The sequence below is a fragment of the Neovison vison genome, chromosome 5 (genome assembly GCF_020171115.1).
Source record: "Neovison vison isolate M4711 chromosome 5, ASM_NN_V1, whole genome shotgun sequence".
Classification (NCBI taxonomy): Eukaryota; Metazoa; Chordata; class Mammalia; order Carnivora; family Mustelidae; genus Neogale; species Neogale vison.
This window is the reverse complement of record NC_058095.1, coordinates 104,149,030-104,171,047: the sequence shown is the minus strand read 5'-3', so window position 1 is coordinate 104,171,047 and position 22,018 is coordinate 104,149,030. Positions and strand designations below refer to the sequence as shown.

At 36.7% G+C, this 22,018-nt stretch overlaps 1 protein-coding gene across 1 annotated transcript in view; it reads left to right on the top strand.

The window, feature by feature from the left end:
• LOC122907439 (phosphatidylinositol 3,4,5-trisphosphate 3-phosphatase TPTE2-like) overlaps positions 1 to 22,018 on the top strand; it is a 75,658-nt gene that overhangs the window by 19,085 nt on the left and 34,555 nt on the right. The window contains exons 4-9 of the mRNA XM_044250299.1: positions 5,107 to 5,157; positions 6,655 to 6,816; positions 8,497 to 8,616; positions 10,837 to 10,936; positions 11,078 to 11,141; positions 11,861 to 11,925. Of these exons, the coding sequence (XP_044106234.1) occupies positions 5,107 to 5,157; positions 6,655 to 6,816; positions 8,497 to 8,616; positions 10,837 to 10,936; positions 11,078 to 11,141; positions 11,861 to 11,925 (562 nt within the window). The remainder of the gene's footprint in view (positions 1 to 5,106; positions 5,158 to 6,654; positions 6,817 to 8,496; positions 8,617 to 10,836; positions 10,937 to 11,077; positions 11,142 to 11,860; positions 11,926 to 22,018) is intronic.

Sequence of the window (22,018 nt, the reverse complement as noted above, 5' to 3'; positions counted from 1 at the left end):
TTGATTTCTGGTTTTGTACTATGTGGTTGGAAAAGATGCATGATATGATTTCAATCCTTTTGAATCTGTTGAGACTTGATTTCTGGCCTAACATGTGATCTATTCTGGTGAATGTTCCAAAAATAATATGTATGCTGCTATTCTAGGATGGAATGTTCTAAATCTATGTGTTAGGTCCCTCTAGTCCAATGTGTGATTCAAAACTACTGTTACCTTGTTAATTTTCTGTCTGGATGATCTATCCATTGATGTAAGTGGGATGTTAAAGTCCCCTACTATTATTTTATTACTCTCAATTTCTTCCTTTATGTCTGTTAATAGTGGCTTTACGGATTTAGGTGCTCCTAGGTTGAGCACCTAATTGGTTATATTTGGATGCATACAATTATGCCTTCTTGTGCTTGCTTCGGCAGCACATATACAATTATGCCTTCTTGTTGGTTTGTTCCCTTTATGTTTATGTCTCTGTCTCTTGTTACAGTCTTTGTTTAAAATCTGTTTTTCTGATCTAAGTATTGCTATCCTGGACTTTTGCTTCCATTTACATAGTAAGTGTTTTTCCATCCTCTCACTTTCAATCTACATGTCTTTAGATCTGAAATGAGTCTCTTGTAGGCACCATTTACAGATAGGTCTTGTGCTTATCCATTCAGTCACCCTGTGTCTTTTTATTAGAGCAGTTAGTCTGTTTACCTTCTAAGTAATTATTAATAGGTATGTACTTACTGCCATTTTGTTACTTGTTTTATTTTTTATTCTTTTTAGATTTTATTTATTTGAGAGAGAGAGAGGAAGTGAGAGAGAGCATGAGCAGTGGCAGGGGAGAGGGAGAAGCAGACTCCCATCTGAGCAGAGAGCCAGATGTGCAGCTTGATCTCAGGACCCTGAGATCATGACCCAAGCAGAAGGCAGATGCTTAACTGACTGAAACACCCAGGTGCCCCTTTGTTACTTGCTTTGTAGTTATTTTTGTAGTAGTTCTCTTGCTTTCTTCCCTTGTGGCTTAATGGTTCATAAAATGATATGCTTGGATTCCTTTCTCTTTATTTTTTTGCATAATTACAGGTTTTTGATTTGTGGTTATCATTAGGTTCATATCTAACATCTTTTGCATATAGCAGTCTATATTAAATTGATGGTAGCGTAAATTTGAACCCTTTCTAAAAGCATTATATTTTTACACCTCCCACCACATTTTATATATGTGATGTCAGACTTTATATCCTTTTATTTTATAAATCCCTTGACTGATTTTTATAGATACAATTGATTTTACTGCTTTTTGCTTTACCTCCATACTGGCTTTATAACCAATTTACTACTTATTATGTTTGTAATTATATGTGAAATGTTTTCCTTTCATGATTTTCTAATTCTTGATAATGGCCTTTTCTTTCCACAAAAAGAATTTCCTTTAATGTTTCTTATAAGACTGGTATAGTAGCAATGAACTCCTTTCACTTTTTTTGAAGAACTATTCATTTCTCCTTCTATCCTGAAAGAGAGCCTTGCTGAGTAGAGTGTTCTTAAGGGCAGGTTTTTTTTCTTCTCAGCACTTTGAATATATTATGCCACTTCTGGCCTCAGAGTTTCAGCTGAAAAATCAGCTGATAGACTTATGGGGTTTCCCTTTTATGTGACTGCTTTATTTTTCACTTGCTGCTTTAAGATAAAATCTCTTTACCACTACCTTCTACCTTTTTAATTATTATGTATCTTGGTGTGGACCTCTATGTATTGACTTTATTGGGGGCTCTCTGTGTCTCCTGGATCTAGATGTCTGTTTCCATCCCCAAATTTGGGAAGTTTTCATCTGCTATTTCTTCAAATTTTGCCCCCTTTTCTTTCTCTTCTCCTTTTGGGATTTCTATAATGTGAATGTTATTATGTTTGATGATTTTGCTGAGTTCCTATCCTATTCATATTTTTATTCTTTTGTGTTGTTGTTCAGCTTGATTGCTTTCTGTTACTCTATGTTCCATCTTGCTGATTGATTCTTCTGCCTCCTCTACTCTATTTATTCCCTCTAGCATATTTTTAATTTTGGTTATTGAGTTCTTTACCTCTGGTTGGTTCTTTCTTATATTTTATAGCTCTTTTTTGAAGGTCTCCCTGAGGTCCTCCACTCTTTTCTTAAGTCCAGTAATTATCTTTATGACCATTAATTTGAGGTTTTTTTTTTTTTTTTAAATCAAGCATATTGCTTATCTCTGTCTCATTTTAGCTCTTTTGCTCTCGTTTTTTCCTGTCCTTTCATTTAGGACACATTTTTCTGTTTCCTCACTTTAACTAACTTCCTGTGTTTGTTTCTATGTATTAGGAAAGTCAGTTATGTCTCCTGACTTTGAAAGTAGGGACCTTATGAAGAAGAGGTTTTGTGGTGCCTGTTTACCAGAAACAGGTGCTTCAGGGGTTTCTCCTATGTGGATTCCATGTACTCTACTGTTGTAGGCTAAGCCTCACTTTCCTTCAGTCCAGTTGGCTACAATGGCCTGTTGGCTACAATTTGCCTGTTGTAGGCTGGCTTAGGTCACTCTGCTGTCAAGGGGCCAGTCTGGGACTGCTGTGGACTTGCAGTTGGGTGGTATCAGCAGTCAGACAAGATGCCTTCCCTTAACTCATTTGCTGGGGCTGCAGTCACACTGAACTCAGGGCACTCTCCCTGTGCTGCTGAGAGGCTTTGGTTGGTAGATGAGACCTGCAGACTAACGAGATACCAGCCTCTAATCCATCTACCAGAGCTACAGTGACCCCAAACTGTTGGTTTATCTCCCTGTCCTGCCCCCTGGCAGGTTCTTGTTGACAGATGGGTCTGGCAATCTAATCAGATACCTGCCTCCATCTATCTGTTTGGGTGGCACATGCATTGGTTGACAGGACACCCTGCACTGCCAATTATAAGGTTCAGCTGTTGGGACTACAGTAGAACTAGTGTGTGTAGTTATCTTCCCTTTACCTTCCCTCTTTAGGGCAGGTGTCACTTTGAAGGCAGCCCCTCTAAGTTGGGCATGTTGGATGTGGCAGATCCACAGGAGAATACAAGGGCAGGGGACATGCTGTTGGCAAGGTAGCTGTAAAGTATTTTCACTGGTTCCTATAAGTGCCTGGCTATCTAGGCTAGGGAGGGGGCAAATGGTCCCACCAGCTCTTTTGTTCTTGGGGAAGTCTAAAGATCGCTGCTCTCCAGCACATACTCTGAGATTAATAAATAAATCTCCTTCACTATACCCCAGATACTTTTCAAACTGCTGCTTCTATGCTTATCTCAGTGGGATTGCTTGTTTTTCTTGCTCCTTAAGGGCAGGGACTCAGTTTCCTATTGCCCTCTGGCTCTCTTAGAACTAAGCCCACTGATTTTTAAAGTACCCTGAATTAAGTCCTGCTGGTTGCACAAACTCACAAAGTTAAACCCTACTGGCTTTCAAAGCCAAATGTTATGGTGCTTGAATTCTCATTGCATGCCCCCCAAGTCTGGGGTAACTTCTCTGGAGTCTCCTTCTCTCTCTTTTCCATGTTTGTGGGGTCCCTCTTATTTGCAGTTAGTCTTAGCAGGAGTTTTGTTTCCCACTGTATCTCCACCCCACCTCCACTTTTCAGTGTGGCCTCCTCTCTGTGATGACCTGTGGAAGTTCTCTTCTGTCAGTCTTTAGGTCATTTTCTGGGTTAGTTACACTGACACGGCTACTATATTGGAATGCCCAAGGGAAACTTAGGATCCTCTTACTCCATCACATTCCCAGAAAAAAATAGGGGAGTTAAAGCCTCCCTTTCATGCCTTGTGATTCTGTCAGGCATGGGTTCTTTATTGTCACTTTGTCAAGTAAATTCTGAATTATTGTAACATTTCCTCACTACCCAGAGATCCATTCAGTGATCAGAAGGGTGTGTTTTAAGAAAATGGCAGCCTCAGGGCAATTCCCCTCTTTTGGCCAATCAGTTTTGTGTCCACATTAGCCTCAGCTTCCTAAGCCTGGGCAGAGGTGGTGAGCGCAGTGGGGGGAGGGAGAATTTGCAGGCAGTGGGGAGCTCTTATATCTCAGGTTAGCCTAATAGCATTCATCAGTACTGAATTTTAGCAGGGCCCAGTTCTATTCATCTGTCCACTCCATTGGCCAGTCTAATCTTGGGTGCAGGCTGTAAGAACTGCTTTCACATTAATACTACTTGGGGTGAAATTTGGGTCCTGTGTTGTAGACTTCAGCAGGGCAATAACTTGCTCACCTTGTCTCCAGGCATAGCTGGAGGCTCCATCAAACAGGCTTCTCCTCCTCCTGTTAATGGAAGGAGCCCAGTCTCTAGGGTGTTTCTCCTTTGAAATGTATCTTACTGGGGCACCTGAGTGGCTCAGTGGGTTAAGCCTCTGCCTTCGGCTCAGGTCATGATCTCAGGGTCCGGGATCGAGCCCCGCATCAGGCTCTCTGCTCAGCAGGGAACCTGCTTCCCCCTCTCTCTCTGCCTGCCTCTCTGCCTACTTGTGATCTCCCTCTCTCTGTCATGTAAATAAAAAAATAAAATCGTTAAAAAAAAAGAAAAAAGAAATGTATCTTACTAAAATTCTGTATCTGCAAAGTACACTTGCCACTTCAATGTGTTTCTCATTAATGATTAAGTGTTGTGTTCCTGTGTGTCTTTTTTTCAAGAGATGAATGTTATAAGACAAGAGTATCATTTACTGAAGGGCTTTGTTTTACTGCTATGGAAACAGGTTTGGCCAAGATTTGACGACTTGCACAGGATCCCACAGTTCATTAATGGGAGAGATGGAACATTGATCTCTTCTACCCTGCCTTTCTGTCTCCATGTTATCTTGCTTTAGTTAATGATCACAAATTTAATAATACCATAAACTTGGGACTGGGGCTTTACAGGCAATGGAAATATTACTAAATGTAGATTAGAGTTTTATTTGCATTTATTCTACATATGAAAGTTTTAAAATCATGAAGCAGAACATTGAAAATCTTGGTAAAGAACATTTTGTTGTGAAACTTGGAAGAACTTTCAAACTATATTGTCCTTTGTTATTGGCTAAATTTATATTCTATATTAGAAGAAATCTGTGATAAACTTGAAACTCTGGAATTTAATTTCTACTTCTTTTTGCAGCAACATGATTAGTAGAATTTTGTACTCACTGGTATCATCACTCACGTTCAGGTATGTGAAACCCTAGAAAAGGAGATAATTACACATATCGTTAAATTTGTTTTTTAATTTCTTTTCAGCATAACAATATTCTTTGTTTTGTATCACACCCAGTGCTCCATGCAATACGTACCCTCCTTAATACCCGCCACCTGGCTCCCCCAACCTCCCACCCCCTGCTCCTTCAAAACCCTCAGGTTGTTTTTTCAGAGTCCATAGTCTCTCATGGTTCACCTCCCCTTCCAATTTCCCTCAACTCCCTTCTCCTCTCCATCTCCCCATGTCCTCCATGTTATTTGTTATGCTCCACAAATAAGTGAAACCATAGGATAATTGACTCTCTCTGCTTGACTTAGCATTAAATATTTTTTAATAATAAAGTACCTCAGGGGGGCACATTTTCACTGTCAATATGTTGCTAAAAAGTCCTTGTGCCTCATTTAATGTAATTTATCTTGAAATTTTAGTTTAAGCTGAACATTAAGAATTGCAAAGAAATGGTATCTAAGCCTGATAATAACATATTAGTATATTTTTTCTACCTGTAAAAGTAAATTAATGAAGGATGCTTTTTAAAATCCAAGTATTTGTATTAAACACTTTATTTGTCTAGAAGTACTCCTAATTCTGGAAGCAGTCTACTTGGACTTCTCTATGTGACTATAAGATTTCCTGCCATGATATAGAGTCACACAAAATACTTGCTTTTTTTAAAAATGTATTTAAAATTAAAATTAAAATTTATTTTAAATTTTTATTATGTTCAGTTAGTCACCATATAGTACAAAAATTAAAAATTGATGACAAATTTATAATATTTTAATTTGCATTGGAATTATAAAAAAGTATTTTGAGGACTAATAAATTTATCTTCATAGATTATACAAGTAGTGTAATCAGTTTATGAAGAATGTGTTTAGAATATATGAAAGCAAGATTTAGGAAGTACTTTAGAGTTCAATCATGTATGTATTTATGGAACTGAATTCCTTCTCATGTGCCCAGCACTGTGCTAGAAGCATCTATTAATATATAATCTCACTGATAAAATCTCTTACTAGTCAAAGTGGACTTTTAAGGGCATGTTAGTCATGCTCTCACTTGGTTTTTATTGCTAAATTTGTGAGAGTTATCAATACGAATGAGATTCTATTTATTATGAGATATTGGTAGAAGCCCCTTAAAAAAATTTCACATTTAAGGTGAGTTTACACGTTGAGACATGTAATTTTAATTCAGGTTGCCTGTGCTATCTTGAAGCATTAATCTGATGTGTCCTTTGTAAAAGGGCATGATAACATGAAATGTTGGTATGGGAATTTTAATTCTCTAACAATTGCTTCCATTGGGTAAAAACTTAGTAATTGTTTTGAGATTCTAAGGCAACACAGTATTCTGTACCAGTGGACAATTTAATCCTAAGTGACATTTTGGTATATCATTGGCCTAAATGTAGTCTAACTTTAAGAGTAAAAAACACTTTATCTTTATTCTGTTTCTCTGTTGTAGAATATTTGGAATTATGCTGGTCTTTGTGGATCTGTCTCTCATCATTACAGACCTGATTGTCGCTAATAGCACAACATATATTCCTTTGGAATATCGTTCAATTTCTTTAGCTATTGCTTTATTTTTTTTGACGGATGTTCTTCTTCGAGCATATGTAGAAGGGTAAGTTTGATGAATTGTTTAAAAGCATGTAAAGCTATTTTGTACTGCTATGAGCAACATCCCAAAATAATTACCAAGGCAACCCAACAAATGTGTCCCTCTTTATCAAAGCATTTCTCCTCAATGCAAAAGATGGGTATTAATCCTTTCTTATGGCCGAGTAATATTCCATTGTATATATGGATTGACATGGATGGAACTGGAAGGGATTATGCTAAGTGAAATAAGTCGAGCAGAGAAAGACAATTATGATATAGTTTTACTTATATGTGGAACATAAGGAATAGCATGGAGGACATTAGGAGAAGGAAGGAAAAATGAAGGGGGTGGAATCAGAGCAGGAGACAAACAATGAAAGACTATGGACTATGGGAAACAAACTGAGGGTTTCAGAGGGAGGAGGTTAGGGTTGGGTTAGTCTGATGATGGGTATTAAGGAGGGCATATATTGCAATGAACACTGGATGTTATACACAAATAATGAATCATGGAACACTAGATCAATAACTAAGAAAAAGAAATGTAAAAAGAAAAGAAAAACTATTCCCCTTGGAGGAATGGTCAACAAGAAAACAATCCAAATTCTAATTTCTCCTGGATTGGGCTTTAATATTATTGTTGCAGCTGGCACTCTAGTTTCCAGCAATATGTTGTAGATCCTTCAACAGGTAAAGATTAAAGAGATTGCAAAGTGGGTCCAGGCAACTATTGTGTCTCTGTGTGCACATTATTAAGAAGAAAATGTGTGTGAGCTATGAATATAAATCTCAACAAGAGTTGAATCTAAATAAAATCTGACAGTGTATCAATACTAGATAATAGGTCACGAACAATCCCCTACCTCGGGTTGAAAGAATATTTATGTTGAAGTACATTAAGAGATTTGTGGCATGCTCATCCCATCAGTAAAGCTTGGTGGTCAGGCAGCAGCTGATTTTCTTTGCTTGCTGGATTTATGAAAAGGTGAACGAAGTGGGTCAAGCCCTGGAAGATGTCAGCAGTGAGAGTCAGGGACTAATTCCCCAGTCTCATTTCAAGCAGAGCATTTCAGAAGGCTACTTGTCTCCTCTTCTGCTGAACTTCTATCCTCCTACTTCAGAACCAAGGGCAGTTTTTACCCCTAGGTTATTCAGAGCCTTAGAGGAGCTACCCCTGAATTCAAAGAAGAGTTCCTTGGAGCACCAGTGCTCCTGGCTAAAGGAGCCAGTGTTGGGGAGAAAGGCAAAGTGGATAGAAGTTCAACTTTTACAGGGGAAATCCCAGCCTACAGGGATTCTACTGTAGGCACAAAGCCAGAGTTTGCAAACCAAATTACTGGACTGCACAATCCTCACAGCCCACTTGCTCTAAGGCTGTGACACATTTAGCTTCTGTTGCTCAGTAGTATTGCCAAACAGCCCACCTTTCTCACCCAATATGTGAAGGCATTGCTTGCCTCTTATTCAATGGTTTGGTTCTATCTCTTACCATACTTAAATTGCCATATTAATGCTTTTGTCACTTGTATTTATAAAATAAGATACAATTTGGATGTTTTCCTCCTTAATCTAGTCTAGTATGCATTTTAAAGAATCCATTAAACTAGAATTGTTAATGGAATAAGCCAAATAATTTGTGTTCTTAAAATATCTTTATTTCTTTGGGACAGCACACACTAATATTTTCTGTTTTATACTACAGGATAAAATACTATTTTTCTGATGCACTTAACTTTTTGGATGCTGTCATTATTGTAATGACTCTATTGATTGATATTATTTATATGTTTTTTGACTTTAAGTCTCTTCAAACTATCCCCAGGTAAGATATTTATGTTTATTTCTCTTAAAGTTTATTTTTTTTTCTTTTTGGGGGGCGGGGGTCTTTTTCTGTATTTTTCCTTTTGTATAATCTTTCGAAGTCTGAATGTGCCGATCCTGAGCCAAATAAGCTACCAAAATGAAATATTTAGACAAATTTCCACATACTTAGAAACTAAAGGATGGTTGTATTTAGGGACGAGTGAAGGGTATACAGATTAAGTATCTTTAGCTGAATAAAGAACATGGAGCCTCCAAAGAAGAAAGTTGGGACTTTGCCTCTTGTACTCACTTGAGCTTCTCTACATTTTGAAATTCCCACTGAGATTTAAGAGGTTATTGCCTTTGTTTTCCTCTAGGATTTTGATGGATTCCTATCTCACATTTAGGTCTTTCATCCATTTTGAGTTTATCTTTGTATATGGTGTAAGGAAATTATCCAGTTTCATTCTGCATGTGGCTGTCCAACTTTCCCAGTACCATTTATTGAAAAGATGTTTTTTTCCCATTGGAGATACTTCCCTGCTTCTTCAAAAATTGGTTGATCCTAGAGTTAAGGGTCCATTTTTAAAAAAAAGATTTTATTTATTTATTTGACAGACAAAGATCACAAGTAGACAGAGTGGCAGGCACGGTGGGGGGGAGGGGGGAAGCAGGCTCCCTGCGGAGCAGAGAGCCAGATACGGGACTTGGTCCCAGGACCATGAGATCATGACCTGAGCCAAAGGCAGCAGCTTAACCCACTGAGCCACCCAGGTGCCCTTAAGGGTCCATTTTTGGGCTTTCTATTCCATTCTATTGATCTATGTGTCTATTTTTGTGCCAGTACCATGCTGTCTTGATGATCACAACTTTGTAATACAGCTTGAAGCCAGGCATTGTGATACTCCCAATGGGCATTAAGGAGGGCATGTGATGTGATGAGCACTGGGTATTTTAGGCAACTAATGAATCATTGAACATTGCATCAAAAACTAATGATGCATTATATCTTGGCTAGTTGAATTTAAATTAAAAAAAGAAATTCCCACTGAATTCCCATTGAGCTTCAATTACAAGTTCCTTACACATGAAATCCCTGGGTTTTTCCTGTAACCAAGAGAGCACTAGTTTGAACATATCCAAAATTTGGGTGACTCCCAAGATTTCTCTCAGAAAGAACAAATGGAACAGAAAACAAGGTGACACAGGTAAAACCACGGTAGTGGAATTTTGCAGTATAGCTGAAATGAAGAAAGCTGAGGCAACATTAGAACTGTTTAGGTATCAGGGAACTAAAATGTGTATGAGAGACTGAAAATGTCCCCCTCTCCCCTGCTTTTCCTCTTGCTACAGTAGCAATGAAGAAAAGGAACATGTATATTGAGATATAGATGTTGGGTGGCTCACTCATTAGTCCCAACATCTTGATCCTTTCTGTAGCCCAACAGCTTAGGATTCAATTCAGGTCCCAATAAAGTGTGATGTCCTATGATAGGCTTTTGGAGTTGTTTTAAAATAACTAGATCCAGTATGGTCCTCTGACTGGCAACCTCAGTATCACCAAAGAACTTGCTAGAAATGCAAGAGGAAAAACACCTCAGGTCCTACTCCAGACCAACTGAATCATATGCACACTCAAGTTAAAGAAGCACATATTCAAACCATCCAGTTCTCTGCCATCGTGTTTTTTTCTGGTGGTAGGAAAGCCACCAGCTAGCACACTTGGGAAATATCTTAATCTGCTGCCTGCATGATAATGGGTTAGCAGCTGTAGTAAGCCTCGTTACTGATGGGAAATACACAGGTGAACAAGAACCATTTTGACAGAAGAAAGTTTTGATGTGAAAATGATGGGGAAATGCTCATCTTAAATCACAAAAGTTCAATCGGCAAATTCCAAGTCTATCATATAACTATTTCTCTCCCCCAGAGTTTCTCAACCTCTGCACTACGGGTACTTTGGACCAGAGTTCTTTTGTTATAAGGGCTGTCCTGTGCATTGGTGTTTAGTAGCATTCCTGGCTTCTACCCACTACCTACAAGTAGCATGCCCTCATTCAGTGTGAGAACCAAAAATATCCCCAGACATTGCCAAGAATCCTATAGGGGCGTGGTTAGGAGGCTTGGTTGGGGTGTGTGTGTGTGCAAAATCACCCCTGGTTAAGAACTACAGCTCTAGGCTTGATCCATATTGACAAAATCCTATTTCTAAAGCAAAAATGAATCTCTTTACCATTAGACTGACAATTTTCTTTCGACCTCTACGACTTGTCATTCTTGTAAGAGTTTTTCATCTGGCTCATCAAAAGAGACATCTTGAACAGCTGGCCAGAAGGATGGTAAGCAGGCAAAATATGTTTATGATTCAGAATATGTTTGCTTCAGGAAATACTGACAAGGGTTTTAGATATCTATATAATATTATTTATTTTTATGATGATTTTTCATCTCATAAGTTAATGATTGTTTTCAACTCTCAGGTTTCGGGAAACAAACGGCGGTACAAGAAGGATGGATTTGACTTAGACCTCACTTATATTACCGGTTTGTAAAGTTTAACTGTTGATTTACTTGTATTAACATCATATATTTCTGGTGTGTGAGTAAATATGTTCATCTTGTTCTTGCTCTGTCTGAGCCATGTTCTTTCAAAGCATTCTTTATCCATGAAGACATGAGCCACTATGGTGACACAACATATTTGTAGTTTATTCCTGACAATGGAAAATCTGCATTGTCCTCTCAAATCAGGGCTGCTTGGTTACCTTCCAGGAAATTGAATGGATTTCCAGTTAGCTCCCTTTGTTTGGTTTAAAATTTGAGTTCTAGTGTTTTTCTGGGGTACAAGGATTTCAGAAAGACCTGTTCTCTTCCAGAAACTCTGGAGAATAAGAGATCTCAGTTTTCTGAGTCAGGAACTCTGGAAGGCACCCTGAGAGTTCCCACCATTGCTAGAACCCAGATTTCTCATTTTTCTTTGGTATCTACATAGGAAACAAATTCTCACCACTGGTCAACACAAATCTGTCCCATATGGCGGGAACCAGTTGAATCTTAAGAACACTGTGTGAGTTTAACGGTCATTATAGCAGATAATTTAATATGTTTTCTTGATTATACTGAGAAGTAGCTTTTTTCTCCATCATTCTTAATCCAGAAAGTTCTTTTCTATGTAAAATGAGTCCAATTGTATATAAGTTAAGTTCTCATATATTGTTTCACTTTATAATGACATTCATAGTAATGACTATTTTGGCTTACAGAGCGTATCATTGCCATGTCATTCCCATCTTCAGGAAAGGAGTCTTTCTATAGGAATCCCATTGAGGTAAGTGTATTTAACAAGTGTTCATAATTCTCAGTAAACATAGACTGTGGAGTCATAAGTTTAATATTGGCCCAGAGACGGCAGTGTTCCAAAAATTTATTCTTTCCGGTAAAGAATTATAATGGACTGAGAACAATTAGTTTTTGCTGTGTAATGGACCACCCAAAAAATTAGGGACTTATAACACCAACCATTTACTTCGTTTATGATAATGTGGCTTTTGAATTTAGGTTGGGCTTGACTGGGTGGTTCTGCTGATCAAGGACATATTTGACTAATCACAGCCGGGCTGATGCATACATCTGCAGGTAGCTACTTGGCATCCAAGGATTGGCCATTCTAAAATGGTATGGTTGGAGAAGTACCTGGGTGGCACAGTTACTTAAGGATCCAACTCTTGATTTTGGTTCAGGTCATGATCTTAGGGTCATGAGATTGAGCCCGGTGTTGGGCTCCACACGCTCAGCACAAATTCTGCTTGAGGTTATTTTCCCTCTTCCTTTGCCCCTCTCCCAGCTCACTCACACTCATGTACTTTAAATAAATAAGTAAAATCTTATAAACAAACAAACAAACAAACAAATAAATAAATAAATGGGATGGTTGGATGTCTCCATGTGATGTCTCATGCTCCAACAGTCTAGTTCAGGCTTGTTCACATGGTAGCAGTGGCAAAGGTCCCACAAAAAGCAAAAGAATACAGAGGCCTTGACAGCCCAGGTTCAAACTAGTATAATGTGGCTTCTATGTCATTCTGTGGTACAAAGAAAATTTACAATTCAGTCCAGATTCAAGGAGTAGAACAGACTACATCTCTTGATGGCAGGAATTGCAATAAATTATGGTCATTTTTATAGTCTTATCATAAGAGAAAAGGATGCGAATTCTTTAAATAAAATAAATGTTCTTAGGTCCTAAGTTATAGTGGAAGCATACTGCCTTAGATTCTGTGGATTAAATTATTTCACCCTTCCATGAAGATGACAACAAAGACAAGGAATCCACTGCCCCTTTCAAACCCAAAGCCAAGTCAAAGGCTTAGAAGATCAAGAAAGTGCTGCTTTCTTGAAAGTCATCCACAGTCATCAAAAACAATCTGCAGATCACCTACGTTCTGATGGGCCCAAGATGTTGTATCTCTGAAGGCAGCCCAAATATCCTCAAAAGAACACCCCCAGGAGGTGGGGTTATGGACATTGGGAAGGTATGTGCTATGGTGAGAGCTGTGAAGTGTGTAAACCTGGCGATTCACAGACTTGTACCCCTGGGGATAAAAATATAAAATAAAAAATTTTAAAAAAAAGAACACCCCCCCCCAGGAGAAACAAACTTGACCACTATGCCATCATCAATTTCCCCTGATTATGGAGTCAGCCATGAAGAAAATAGAAAACAATAACACACTTTTGTTCACTGTGGAGTCAAAGCCAACAAGCACGAGATCAAACAGGCTGTGAAGAAGCTCTAGGACATTGATGTGGCCAAGGTCAACACCCTGATCAAGCCTGATAGAAGAAGGCATGTATTTCATGGGCTCCTGACTGTGATACTTTGGATGTTGCCAACAAAATTGAGATCATCTAAACTGAGTCCCGCTGGCTAAATCTAATTTCTTTTACCATAACTAATAAATTATTAATTCAAACATAAAATGATGTTTAATATGAAATTCCAGTTAAAAGCCATCATTTAAGAAGTTTGTATATGCTATATATTAGTATAATTTATATTATTATATAAATATGATATAATTATGTATATGTCTGCATATAAGTCTACACATAAACATGCATATATTATTATGCTTTTGTTGGGGCATAACAAATACTATAAATTGCGCTAATCTTTTTTTTTTAAAGATTTTATTTATTTACTTGACAGAGAGAGATCACAAGTAGGCAGAGAGGCAGGCAGAGAGAGAGAGAGGAGGAAGCAGGCTCCCTGCTGAGCAGAGAGCCTGACGCGGGGCTCGATCCCAGGACCCTGAGATCATGACCCGAGCTGAAGGCAGTGGCTTAACCCACTGAGACACCCAGGCACCCCAAAATGTGCTAATCTTAAGTGACTCTTGATGAAATTATATATAGGTTATATATGCATTTAACCAACATCCCTATCAATATATAGAACATTTCTTGCTCTTTCTTAGTCAATATCCCAACACACTGGAGGTAATTATTAGTAAAAGTAAAAATTAAAATTATTAAAAAATAAAAATTAGTTTTACTTTTTCTTGAATTTCACATAAGTGGAGTCATATAATACATCTTTTTTGACTGACATTTTAATTACCCAAATCTGAGATTCCTTCAATATTGTTGTACAGTTCTTACAACATTTACATATTACTTGTGATAACTTTAGTATTTACTGCTATCTAAAATTCTATATAAAAAGCCCTAGTATTTAGGGGCACCTGGATGGCTCAGTTGGTTAAGCAGCTGCTATCAGCTCGGGTCAAGAGCTTGGAGTCTTGGGATCAAGCCCTGTGTTGTGCTCCCTGTTCAGTAAGGAGCCTTCTTCTCCCTCTGGCCATACCCCTGCTCATGCTTACATGCTCTCTCTCTCTCTCTCTGTCTCTCTCAAATAGGTAAATAAAATATATTTTTTTAAAAAGCCCTGTTTACAAACAAGCATTCTATTTACATACAGGGATCATACAATTATACACCACTTCATGAAGACAGTGAAGGTGTTACATTCTATAACATCTACTTTACAGAAATTTTTAAAAAAATCAAAAGATTCTGAAAATAAATAAATTGAAAAAAAAATAAAAAAAATCAAAAGATACAGCTGGAGAAACAGGTATAAATTTGGGGGCTAGTAATTTTGATAGGGAAGTTGTACAAGTCACATGACTTTTAAATATGTGAATTAAAAATCATGCATTTGGGGTAGTCATTATGCTTTGTGTTGAAACAAAAAAAGAACACTGGCTGTTAAAGAATCATGTTAAAAAATATTTAATGCACTTCAAAATGTTACACAAATTATTGTGGTTTCTATGCACCCCTAAACCTTTAGTCATCTAGTTCAAGTATATCACTAAAGTAATACATTAATTCTTCCAGTACAATGGCGTATTTCATTCTATTGACCATTGCATACTCTAGAATATGTTAGAAAAAAATGTGTAATATTCACAAATATTCTGAAAAACAAGCAGTGCAGTGAACCTGACTAGTGCTTCTGAGATGGTCTCATGTCCGCTTAATAAGTATTCATTCTACAAAATAATAAGCTAATGTTTGAATAATTGCCAAGACAAAAAATATTTTCTCAAAAATCATGAAGTCTTTTTATCAAGCACCACAAAAGGAGATTGAAGAATTTTAGTTTGAACAGATCTCTTGGACTGTGCTTAACCTGGAACTTTAGCTTAGTTTCCAAGATTTCAGAAGGACCAGATCTTGAATTACAGAAAGACTCCAATCAAAAAGTTTTGACTTTTGGGCTCTTTCCATGATTTGGCTGTTGCCCATCAACTGATGATGGATAAAGAAGATGTGAGCTATAGATATATATCGGAATATTACTCAGCCATCAAAAATGATGAAATCTTGCCATTTACAACAACGTGGATGGAACTAGAGTGCATTATGCTAAATGAAATGTCAGAGAAAGACGAATATGTGATTTCAATTTTGTGTGGAATTTAAGAAACAAAGCATGAACATAGGGGAAAGGGAGGAAAAATAAGATTAAAAAAAAAACAGGGGTGCCTGGGTGGCTCAGTGGGTTAAGCCTCTGCTTTCAGCTCAGGTCATGATCTCAGGGTTCTGGGATCAAGTCCCGGTTGGACTCTCTGCTTGGCAGGGAGCCTGTTTCCTCTTCTCTCTCTCTGCCTACTTGTGATCTCGCTCTGTCAAATAAATAAATAAAATCTTAAAAAAAAAATGGGGAGGTAAACTGTGAGAGACTCTGTAGTTCAAAGAACAAACTCAGGGTTGCTGGAGGGGATGTGGAGTAGGGGATGGGTTAAATGGGTGATGGGCATTAAAGAAGGCACTTGTGGGGATAAGCACTGGGTGTTAAATATAAGTAATGGGGGTGCCTGGGTGGCTCAGTGGGTTAAAGCCTCTGCCTTCAACTCAGGTCATGATCCCAGGGTCCTGGGATCGAGCCCTGCATCAGGCTCTCTGCTCAGCAGGGAGCCTGCTTCCTCTTCCCTATCCGCCTGTTTCTCTGCCTACTTGTGATCTCCGTCTGTCAAATAAATAAAATCTTAAATAAATAAATAAATAAATAGATAGATAGATAAATAAAAGTGATGAATCACTGAATTCTACTCTTGAAACCAATACTACAGTATATGTTAACTAACTTGAATTTAAATAAAAAATAAAAATAAAAAATGCTCGACTTTACAGCAGTGTGAAAGTGATAAGCATTCAGTAGACCTCACACTTTGAAGTTTGAATTTTGATCTTTTCCCAGGCTAGTGATCTGCTGTGCAATTATTTTCATCAGCTGCAGTTCCCAGCAGCTATGTGATCATGAGCGTGTACAGTTGATACCCTGACAACAATTGTGTGTCTGTATAGCCATGTTTGTTTTTTCTACTCAGCGCAGTATTCAATATATTACATGAGACGTTCAACACTTTACTACAAAGTAGACTTCCTATCAGATGATTTTGTCCAACTGTAGGATAATGTGTTTTTGAGCACAATTAAGGTAGACTAGGCTGCCTTGTTTTGTTGACGGTTTCCTTTGTTGTGCAGGAGACTTTTATCTTGATGAAGTCCCAAAAGTTCATTTTTGCTTTTGTTTCCCTTGACTTTGGAGATGTGTCTTGAAAGAAGTTGCTATAGCTGATGTCGAAGGGGTTACACTACCTGTGTTCTTCTCTAGGATTTTGATGGATCCCTGCCCGTGTTGAAGTCTTTCATCCATTTAGAGTTTATCTTTGTGTTTGGTATAAGACAATGGTTAAGTTTCATTCTTCTGTGCATAGCTGTCCAAGTTTCCCAGCACCATGTATTGAAGAGACTGTCTTTTTTTCCACTGGATATTTTTTCCTGCTTTGTTGAAGATTAGTTGACCATAGAGTTGAGAGTCCATATCTGGGCTCTCTACTCTGTTCCATTGGTCTATGTGTCTGTTTTTGTGCCAGTCCCATGCTGTGTTGGTGATCACAGCTTTGTAATAAAGCTTGAAATCAGGCTATGTGATGCCCCTAGCTTCATTTTTCTTTTTCAACATTTCCTTGGCAGTTCGAGATCTTCTCTGGTTCCATACAAATTTTAGGATTGTTTGTCCCAGTACTTTGAAAAATACCTTTTGTATTTTGATCGGGATGGCGTTGGAGGTATAGATTGCTCTGGGAAGCATAGATAATTTTAACAATGTTTATTCTTCCAATCCATGAGCATGGAATGTTTTTCCACCTTTTTGTGTCTTCTTCAATTTCTTTCATGAGTGTTCTGTAGTTCCTTGAGTACAGATCCTTTACCTCTTTGGTTAGGTTTATTTCCAGGTATCATATAGTAGTTGGTGCTATAGTAAATGGAATCGATTCTCTAATTTCCCTTTCTGTATTTTCATTGTTAGTGTAGAAGAAAGCAACGGATTTCTGCACATTGATTTTGTATCCTGCCACATTACTGAATTTCTGTATGAATTCTAGTAATTTGGGGGTAGAGACTTTTGGGTTTTCTACATAAAGTATCATGTCATCTATGAAGAGAGAGAGTTTGACTTCAGAAGATATTTGTAAATGACATTACAGATAAAGGACTGGTATCCAAGATCTATACAGAACTTCTCAAACTCAACCCCCAAAAAACCAATTAAGTCAAAAAATGGGCAGAAGACATGAATAGATGCTTCTCCAAAGAAGACATACGAATGGTTAACAGACACATGAAAAAAAGTTCAATATCATTAGCCATCAGGGAAATTCAAATTAAAACCACATTGAGATACCTCCTTGCACCATATAGAATGGCAAAAATTGACAAGGCAGGAAACAACAACAGAGAAAGGGGAACCCTCTAACACTGTTGGTCAGAATGTAAGTTGGTACAGCCACATTGGAAAACAGTATGGAGGTTCCTCTATTAAAAATAGAGCTACCCTATGACCCAGCAGTTGTACTACTGGACATTTACTCCAAAAATACTGATGTAGTGAAAAGAATGGGTACATGTAGTGTTCATAGCAGCAATGTCCACAATAGCCAAACTATAAGGAGCTGAGATGCCCTTCAACAGATGAGTGGATAAAGAACATGTGGCTCAAATATACAATGTAAAATTACTCAGCCATCAAAAAGGATGAATACCCATCATTTGCATCAACATGGTTGGAACTGGAGGGGATTACGCTAAATGAAATAAGTCAAGCAGAGAAAGACAATTATCATATGGTTTCACTTATATATGGAACATAAGGAATAGTGTGGAGGACATTAGGAGAAGGAAGGGAAAAATGAAGGGGAAATCAGAGGGGGAGATGAACAGGAGAGTCTATAGACTTCAGGAAACAAACTGAGGGTTTCAGAGGGGAGGGCAGGTGGGGGAATGGCTTAGCCTGGTGATGGGTATTAAGGAGGGAATGTATTGCACGGAGCACTGCGTTATACACAAACAATGAATCACAGAACACTACATCAAAAAATAATGATGTACTGTATGGTGACTAACATAACATAAAAAAGAAAAGGTAGGCTAAGTTATGATGTTGGGTAGGTGTATTAAATGTAGTTTTTACTTTTAATATCTTCAATCAAAAAGGGTTTGTTGGGAACTAACCCCATCACAAGTCAAGGAATATATGTAGTCAGAAAGAAATTGCCTTGAGAGAGATGAACTCAGTGATTATCAATTGAAAAAAAAGTATCCATTTTATTCATCTCTTAGACAAACAGAAAAATAAAACATTTTCCCCCATGGAATAATATGTATATAATGATATAAATGTATATTATATACAGTGTACAATAATATATATTATATATTAAATAATAGTCATAAATATATAATTTGATATTACTATAATAGGATAATATATTTCCCTCTTAGAGTAGTACGTGTTTAAATATGTATCATATATAACATAGTATGTAATTTACAATTACATGTAAATTATATGTAGTATATTCTATTTATAAATACATATTGCATATATATTTATGTATATACTCATCTCCTAAAAGCACAAAAATAACACTTTCCCCTTAGGATAATATACGTGTATTTATATGTAATATATGATAAACTACCCAATATAGGATATATAATTATATATATAAAATATGGAGTTATATACAATACATTTAGTATATGTTATATAAATATACATTTTGTTTATGGACATATATAAATTCATCTTTTATAGAAGCAGGAAAACAAAACCTAGAAAAATAGATGTATATTTAGATATAGTTATATCTAACTATATTTTTATATTTATATATAAAAATAAAACATATATATATTAACATGTACCTATAATCAAATTTAATATACACAGTATATAGTTTATATAAGTACATATTTTTAGTTTACACATTATGTAATTATATTATAAATTCTATAAATTTATAAACTAGATAATTTATAATATATCATTGAGTTGTATATTATATATAATAGTTTTTATATAATCATATAACATGTTATATATTTTACATAAAACATATTATATTGAATGCTATATTATGTATATTATATATTACATGGTATATACTATATTACATATAAACACATATTATTCTAAGGGGATACATTTTATATTTTCCTGTGAGAGATAAATATAGGTAATATGTATTTATAAGTAGTATGGAACTAACACAAAACCATATTCATATGGTAAAATGTTGAAACTTTGACCAAAATATGAAAACTGCTAAAGCTGTCAGAAAAAGATAAGACAAAAAGCTTTCGTGTATATCTATAAACTAAAGGTGATACTCTCCAAAGGTTTAAAAATTGTAATTGCTACTTCCATTTAAAAATTCGAATTCTAGGGGCATCTGGGTGACTCAGTTGGTTAAGTGTCTTACTCTTGGTTTTGGCTCAGGTCATGATCTCAGAGTCCTGGGACTGAACCCTGGGTCAAACTCTGGGCTCATGGAGGAGCTGGCTTGAGGGTTCTTTCCTTCTCCCTCTGCCCCTTCCACCACTCATGCATGTGCATGCTCTTGCTCTCACTCCCTCTCTCAAATAAAATCTTTTCTAAAAATAAAATAAAAATTTTAATTCTAAATTTAAAAAAAACTATATACAAACCAACATTTAACCGGAGGCCCCTGCCCCCTCCAAAAAAAAAAAAAAAAAATCAGTACTAAGCAAGACTCAGAACAGCTCATAATTTACAGTTCTGCATGAACAACTCCTTTAGGACTTATCCCATAAAGTACTTTATTTTACAATCTGCTTATCTTATGGAGCTAATTTTGTCCACTTTATTTCATTAAAATTTCATACAGTGTAAAAGTAGAACTGTACGTAAATAATCCATCTAAAACTTCTGTAACATTGTCATTTTTTTCTGTAGATGATTCTGAGACTGTCTCATTCTACTGGTATTGGACCCTACTCTTTCTTTTGTCTCCTGGCAGTTAGAACTACTGCTTCCAAGGCCTGTATTTTCACTGCCTTCAGGAAATAAATCTTTCTCAGCTTGAAACAGATGAGGTTCATCCATTTGATTATTTTTCCTCAGAAGTTTCATCTCTTCATTCATAGTTAAATTTTCCCAGTCTTTCACCATTGAGTATGATCTTTATTTCCTTTATCTGTTTGATCTTCTTTTTCTAGCCTCTTTAGATATAAGGTTAGATTGTGTATCTGAGACTTCTACTTGAGGTGGGCCTGTATTGCTCTAAACTTCCCTCTTAGAATAGCTTTTGGTGTACCCCAAAGATTTTGAACCATTGTGTTTCATTTTCATTTGATTTCCTCTTTGTCTTTTGTCTTTGTTTTTGTCCCTTTGTCTTTTCCTCTTTATCTTTTGATTTCCTCTTTGATTTCTTGATTGACCTGTTCATTGTTTAGTAGCATGTTATTTAATCTCCATGTACTGGTGATCTTTCCAGATTTCTTCTTGTTGTTGATTCTTAGTTTCATAGTTGTAGTCAGAAAAGATGCATGCTATGACTTGGATCTTTGTGAATTTGTTGAGACGTGTTTTGTAGTCTAATTTGTTCTCTGTTCTGGACAACATTCCATGTGTACTTGAAAAGAATGTATATTCTGCTGCTTCAGGATGGAATGTTCTGAATGTATCTGTTGATTCAATACGGTCCCATGTATTATTCAAAGCCATTGTTTCCTTGATGATTTTCTGTTTGGATGACCAGTCCATTGATGTAAGTGAGGTGTTAAAGTCCTCTACTACTATTGTATGACTCTCAGTTACTTCTTTTATGTTTGTTATTAGCTGCTTTATGTATTTAGGTATGTAAATATTTACAATTGTTATATCTTCCTGTTGGATTGTTCCATTTATGATTATATAGTGTCTTTCTTTGTCTCTTGTTACAGTCTGTTTTAAACTCTATTTTGTTTGATGTAAGTATTGCTACCCCGGCTTTCTTTTCACATCCATTTGCATGCATTCTCCATCTCTTCACTTTCAATGTGCATGTGTCTTTAGGTTTGCAATGAGGCAGCATATAGCTGGGTCTTGGTTATTTTTTCCCATTCCATCTCTTTATGTCTTTTGATTGGAGCATTTAGTCCATTTACATTCAAAGCAATTATCGATGGATATGTATTTGTCATATTGTTACTTGTTTCATGGTTGTTTTGGTAGTTCTCTCTTTTCTTGCTCTCTTCTCTCACAATTAGCTGGCTTTCTTTAATGATATATTTGTATTCCTTTCTCTTTCTTCTTTGCATGTCTATTACCAGTTTTTGATTTGTGGTTTATATGTAACATCTTCTGCATGTAATAGACCATATTGAGTCAATGGTCACTTAAGTTTGAATTCATTCTTTACTCCTCTCCTCTCCACAATTTAGGTATATGGTGTCATAATTTACTTTTACTTTCTAAGTATGCTCACTGTTTTTTATAGTTATACTTTAACTGCTTTGTGCTTCCCACTTTTCTTACTCCTGCTGATTTTTGAAATTCCATG